The sequence below is a fragment of the Peromyscus leucopus genome, chromosome 1 (assembly GCF_004664715.2).
Source record: "Peromyscus leucopus breed LL Stock chromosome 1, UCI_PerLeu_2.1, whole genome shotgun sequence".
In the NCBI taxonomy this organism is placed as follows: Eukaryota; Metazoa; Chordata; class Mammalia; order Rodentia; family Cricetidae; genus Peromyscus; species Peromyscus leucopus.
This window is the reverse complement of record NC_051063.1, coordinates 98,406,743-98,413,868: the sequence shown is the minus strand read 5'-3', so window position 1 is coordinate 98,413,868 and position 7,126 is coordinate 98,406,743. Positions and strand designations below refer to the sequence as shown.

Sequence of the window (7,126 nt, the reverse complement as noted above, 5' to 3'; positions counted from 1 at the left end):
GCCCAAACAAGGAACCTGGTGGAGCCTTTGTCAAGTTACAAGGGGTTTCTCACAGCCTGCATGAAGGTTCCACACTCCGCTTCCTTTCTGTACCTCATGAGTACATGAGAAAAGGAGGCATAAAAAGCAGACATAGCAATTTTATATCTAACAAAATGATCACAAAACAAAATTAATCATAAGAGATAGAGAGGATACTAAATACTCATTTCAAAAATATCTGTGAAAAGAATATTACAATTCTAAGTATTTATTCACCAAACACAAGAGCACTCAAGTTCATAAAAGAAATACTTCTGCACCTAATATCATATATTGACCCTCACAGAGTGATAGTGGGTTACTTCAAACCCAACTCTCACAAGAAGACAGGCCATCCAAACAAAACTAAACAGAGAGATGCTGAAGTTACATAACATCATAAATCAAAAGGACCTAACAGACATTTATGGGACGATTCACCCAAACACTAAACAATACATTTTCTTCTCAGCAGCCCAGGGAACTTTTGCTGCATACTAGGGCACAAAGACAGCTTAAAAGGTACAGGAAAATTTAAATAACACCCTGTGTTCTATAAGACTACCAAAGATTTAAGCTGAATATCAACACCAATTGATATGGCAAAAAATACACAAACTCATGGAAATTAAACAACTCAAAACTGAAGAAATATTAGGTCAAGACAGAAATCAAGAGAGTCTAAAAACTTTCATGAATTGAGTGAAAATGAAAATACAGTACATGCAAGCTTATGGAACATAATAGAGGAAAGTTCATAGCAAAAGTGATTTTAATTCAGCATTTTTGTAATTATATACGAGAAAATTTACTATTGATTTCAGATCACTTCTCAATCCAAATACTATTCCATACCGTGTATTGCTTATAGCTATTTTCTTAACTTTATTTTAATTTCTGAAATTATAACTAAATTTTTTTTCTCTCCTTTCCTATCTGCTAACTTTCCCATTTCCTTCAAGAAAAATTCTACTATCCATTATTACTGAAAAGCAACTTTCAACTTCAGAAATTGTTATGGTCAGGATTATAGTGTTAGAAATACCACATTACTTTATGTTTATATATGAAATTTATAACTGTAACTGGGATGTAAAATGTGCCTTAGAATAAATTTGACAAGTGAAGGAAAGAACAAAGGACATTACTGCTAATCTAGAAACACGTTTACATTTGTACTGATTGGTTATTGTAACTGACTCTTTATTGTTTGATTTGATTGCATGCCTACTTATTCCATCCCTATTTTCCATTCTCCTTTTCTTTTACCTTTAATGTTTTCCTTAGGTCTAACAATATCCTTTGCTCTAGAAAAGCAGTTTATTGATACAGTTGGAGAACAACTACACACAAACCAAATTTAAAAGTAGAGAAATGAATGAATGTGGGAAAAGTTAGAAAGCAAAACTCTTTTATTTTGTATTCCTAATGATAAGCAGCATCAAATCCCCACAATGGGGGGGTGGGCACAAACACACACCCCAACTATTTTGCAGTTATTCTCCTGAGAGCCCCTTTGACATCCTTGTTTCTCAGACTGTAAATAATGGGGTTCAGCATGGGGGTCACTGCTGAATAGAACACTGAAATCATTTTATCCTTTTCATTCATTGTCTTGGAGTTTGGTCTCATGTATGCAAATATTGCTGAGCCATAGAAAAGGACAACAACAATGAGGTGGGAACCACAGGTGGAGAAGACCTTGAGCCTCCCCTCCCCAGACTGCATCTGGATCACAGTGGAGATGATGTTCCAGTAGGAGATGAGGATGAGGGAGACAGGTGCTAGAAGGATGATCACACCCATTGCAAAGATGGCCATTTCTGTGCTGTAGGTGTCTGTTGAGGCCAGCTTCAGGAGGGCAGGAGGTTCACAGAAAAAGTGGTTAATGACATTATTTCCTCGATAAGGGAGACGCAGTGTGAATGTGGTATCTACCAGGGACACAAAAGCACCACTGGCCCAGGACCCTGCAGCCAACTGGATACATACCCAGTGTGTCATGATGGTGGAGTAATGCAGAGGCTTGCAGACAGCCACATATCGGTCATAGGACATCACTGCCAGGAGTGCACACTCCGTACACCCAACCAGAAGTAACACGACTATCTGAGTTGAACATCCAACAAAAGAAATGGTCTTTCTCTTCACCAGGAAGTGGATGAGCACTTGGGGAACTGTGGTGGTAGAAAAGCAGAGATCAGCAAAGGACAAGTTTCTAAGGAAAAAGTACATGGGAGTGTGGAGTCTGGGGTCTGTGTGGATGAGCACGATGATGAGCAGATTTCCCAGCACAGTGAGCAGGTAGATGAGGAGAAAGAGGAAGAAGAGAAGGGCCTGGGTCTGTGGGTCCTGTGATAGGCCCAGGAAGATGAATTCTGTCACAGATGTTCTGTTGTCTTCACCCATGAATGGTTATTGGTCTCTCTAGATAAACATCAAGGAAAGAAACACACATACATGAGTTATGTCAGAATCCTACATAACTGGGTGTTTTATTAATTCAAAATTGGACTATTGAGTTCTGTAAAACTATTTCCATGTTCTGAAAGACTAAATTTTCTTTTGTGCTGTGTGGTCTGACAACAGAGAACCAAAGACTATTTTTGTTCTCCCCTTGCATCTTTAGTGGTATCAAAAAATAGCATTCTGAGTGTGGTGCATCACCAGTCCACCTCTGTTCCTCCTAATAAGGTGAGAGGCCTGTGGTGCTGCTCTGAGTACACTGAACTTTTATAAAGGTCTGAGAGCAAGCATGTTGCGATGACCTTAACTAGCTGTAATGAACACTTAGAACTATATGGTAATATTTATGAAGTCATTCTGTTTCATTTGCAAAATGATTCTATGGAATCACTCTTTAGAGTAAGGAATAAATAGAAAGTTATGATAAAGGGGTTAACAGTCTGTGATCCTGTCTATCACTCAAATTTATTTATCTCCAATGTAAAGAAACTCTGTGGGTTATCAATAAAAATAGCTGTGTCTTTGGCTGTTACACTTAGCATCCTTCTCCAATTCCCCAGTCTGTCTTCTGCACAATTTTATCTCTTTGCACATAGTCCTTTTGTACTAATGACACCAGTTTTTAATCCATTGGTATCACCTAGTGGTCATCATTGGTAACAATTTCATGCCATTCTCCTTTAAAACACTTTAAGTGTGTAATAAAAAGTTACTATCTTTCCTATATCACATAATATAAAAATAACTCAGTGATAGTCTCATGCTAGCAACTCAGAGCACTTCTGACTCTCTGCATCCTGAAAGCTTTCTTCTTCCTTCTTCAAACATTGCCTGAGGAGAAAGTTAACGTCTTGTGAGGCCCCTCTGACTATGGCTCATATAACCTCTTTGTACAAACACAGGCATCTTTTTCTTCAAGGTGTACAACTATCCTGTCAGACAGAATAATCAACAAACAAAAAATAACATTCAAGCATACCTTTAGTTTTATTTCCAATGTTTTATTGTTGCAATGAGAATTATTAAGAAGGAAGACATTAAGAAATGAGACAAATATCACTTGCAGATAATTTCAATGTGGGTCTTTAAAATATCCAAGCCAATTCTAGACTTATATGATAGAGTAGGGGTTCGTTGGAGGCATCAGTGTGGGAAAGAAGTAAAAATGAAGAAAATACTAAACATGTGTATGAAATTCCCAGAAAAAATATTTTTGAAAACACTACTATTTTAAACTTTATTATTTATTGTATACTGAAAGAGAATTTATCATTATTATACAAGTCTTAAACTAGACATTAACATTTGCCCAAAGATAGAAATGAAAATATAATGAATATGGTAATCTTTTGTGCATATATTATGGCTTCCTGTTATGTATTTTTATGGGAGTTTTGTGTGTTTCTGCATCTATATGTGCTTTTATGCTTTTGATTTTTTTCTTCTGTTTGTTTTGTCCTATTCTAATTTTTTTGTTGTTTTATATTATTTTATTTTATTATTATTTCTTAGATGCCTGTTTGTTTCCAAAAGGAGACAAAATGTTGAGGATTCATATAGGGGGATATGGGGAGGATCTCGGAGGAGTAGGGAAAGGGGAAACCTTAAACAGAATATATTTTATGAAAAAATAAATCTTCAATAAGAGCAAAATAGAAAAAATAAACTAAAATATAAAATATATCTGTATTGAGGGTCCTTAGAAACTACTCTTATGCCCTAGAATATGTAGTGCATGCATAGTTAGTTAACCCATAGCAAACACTGTTAATGAATAGTGGGGAGTCTTGGTGTGGAGGAACCTAGCAGAAACAGCGAACATAGCACAGGAGAATTTTACTCTACTGTGTGCTTACATATGGTGATTGCTTTAGTTTTCAATTTAGCCTACATATTCTGAGTAAAAAGAGATAATAAGATTTTGAAATAAGTAAACAGTTAAAATGAAAATATGCAGGAATTGGAAGAACACATGTTACAAAGAAAGAAATGTCAGAGTACTTCAAATAGACACTATAAATTGGAGGAGAAGTCAGTCACAAAAGGTTACCTGAGGACTAGGACTTAGGGCTAATATTAGCATTTCCAATAAGCAAGATTAATCTGCATCATTATGTAAGTCCTAGTTGAATGACTGACAAGGTAGGGACAAATAAAACGTGCTCACATAATTTATCACAGTAAAAACATACCACTGGTTTTCAGTATGTTTGCCCATGCATTTCACACAGACGTGTGTGTGTGTGTGTGTGTGTGTGTGTGTGTGTGTGTGTGTGTGCATATATGTTTAAAAATAAGGTTGTGATTTATTGACTTCATTGAGTGTAAGCTGTGTAAACCTGTCTACAAAGTGCTATGGATATCGCTCTGTATAAATAAAATGCTGATTGGCCAGTAGCCAGGCAGGAAGTATAGGCAAGATAGGCAGAGAGGAGAATTCTGGGAAGGGGAAGGCTGAGGCAGAGAGACACTGCCAGCCGCCACCATGAGAAGGTGTTAAGATACCGGTAAGCCACGAGCCACGTGGCAACTTATAGATGAATAAAAATGGGTTGATTTAAGATATAAGAATAGTTAACAAGAAGCCTACCATGGCCATACAGTTTATAAGTAATATAAGTCTCTGTGTGTTTACTTGGTTGGGTCTGAGCAGCTGGGGGACTGGAGGGTGAGAGAGATTTGTTCTAATCGTGGGCCAGGAAGGACCAGGAAAACTCTAGCAACAACAAAGACTCAAAGTTCCAAAGGAACTGAAAACTTTGACCCAAACATCTTAAGTATATACAGTCACAAAACACAATGAAATAACAAAATGAAGAAATGACTGGGACAGATGACATAAAATAACTTTTTATAATGTGCAATGAAGAACTAATGATGAAATAGTTGGTGAATACTATGGGAGAAATACAAATTTCAACTGACAATTTATAGTAGATTAGAATCTCAGTACAATTTAGCACAGTCAAATTAAAATTAGTTACCTCAGTTCTTTACCTGATGGATGATACTTTTGAATATATGATATCTAAGTCAGGTATATATAATTACTGATATTGCAAACTATCATGATCAGCATAAATATTATTTATGTACATAGAAAATATATTAAAATGAACACATTGCTCTGTAATTCTCTAACATTTTACTTTCAAGTAAGTAGTGATCATGTATCTCTGTGAGTGATGGGATTATAATTGACAATTCTCTTTTCAAGTTTGTATGATTTTATTATCTGAGTACTCAACAAAAGAAATCTTTGAATTTGTAATCAGACAATAAATAGTACATTTCACTGTATCCTTTAGAATCTAGCTCTTGGATACCTCATCACTGCCCCACTTTCCAGCCTCCCCTCTACATTCTGAAACTTTGTAAAAATCCAGTATAAAGTTAATGTTGGGTAGAGAATTAATTTTGAACTCTCCGTATCTTCTCATCTACTATTCAGAAGTTACTCACTCTACATTTTTTGTAGATAATGAAAATGAGCTTCAAATTAAAGACATGAATTTTCTAGAGCTTCAATGTCTAGATTATAATCAAGTTCTCCAGAAGCAAGCCTTGTGCTCTCATTCACAATACTCATCCCCTCTTCCTAAAAAGCTGGTAATGTCATACAAGGGTTAATGATTGAACAGTGCAAAATTAAATAAAGCCTACTTTCATTATGCTCCCAGGCATGTCCTGTGGCTGCTAGGCTTCATGCACTCAAGGAGAACTAGGAATGCAGCCAAACATTAAATCCAAAATGTTACTTAAAATGTTTAAAAAATTGGTTGGTAATTTTCTGTAACTCACCTGTGTGGTTCGCTATAATAAATTTGTAGGTGACAGCATGGTGTTGCACAGTCAGAAGGCTGGCACCTCTACAGGCATTACCACACACACAAACAACCTTTCTTGAAGAATTTACATTGTTTTCTTCTTGATATGATTCATACTAATTCTACTCAAACATTGTTAAACAGAGAAGAAGTAACAATAGCACATATTACAATAGGCAAATGGTTGGAGCAAGCCCAGTGGGCACTGACAAAAGGTGTTCTGTTTAGCTAGAAAAGGAGGGAAACCCTGTCATAATGTGTTTTAGAGATGAACTTCAATGATCTATTATACCAAGTGAAATAGACCAGTCACAAAACAAAAACACTGTGATTCTCTCATATGTGCTACCTAAAATGGTCAGACTCACAAAACACAGTGGCAATAGAGAGGAAGAAGAGTGTAATTTTGTCCAATTGGTAGAATTTTAGATTTATAAAGCATTCTAGAGATATCAGTCATATAGTCTAAGTATAAATAAAACACTGTCAAATTCTATAATTGATGGGGTGAAGAGGATAAATATTGTTGTTGTTGTTGTTGTTTTCAACCACAATGTCAGAAAGTATTCTTTTGCCTGAGAGAAAGGGAAAAGCTGTGTAGGCTTCATGATCCTACTGTTCCTGTATTTTTATCTATGTTTTCATTATTGAATTCATCAAGTATGCATTCAGCACTCTCCACTGTTGCTTTTTATGATACTCATCATCTAGTCCTGAAACATATTCATCTCATTTACCTCCTAAGTATTCTGTAATTGTGATCATTTTTTTAAATCAAAGCTCTTAACTCTTCCCATAGCCTCTTAATTTTC

General features: G+C 35.8%; 1 protein-coding gene across 1 annotated transcript; it reads right to left on the bottom strand.

The window, feature by feature from the left end:
• Positions 1-1,506: 1,506 nt before the first annotated feature.
• Positions 1,507-2,430, bottom strand: LOC114710272 (olfactory receptor 2D3-like). The gene has a single exon (XM_028894377.1). It carries the CDS (start codon positions 2,428-2,430, stop codon positions 1,507-1,509), a length of 924 nt encoding a protein of 307 aa, XP_028750210.1.
• Positions 2,431-7,126: the final 4,696 nt, after the last annotated feature.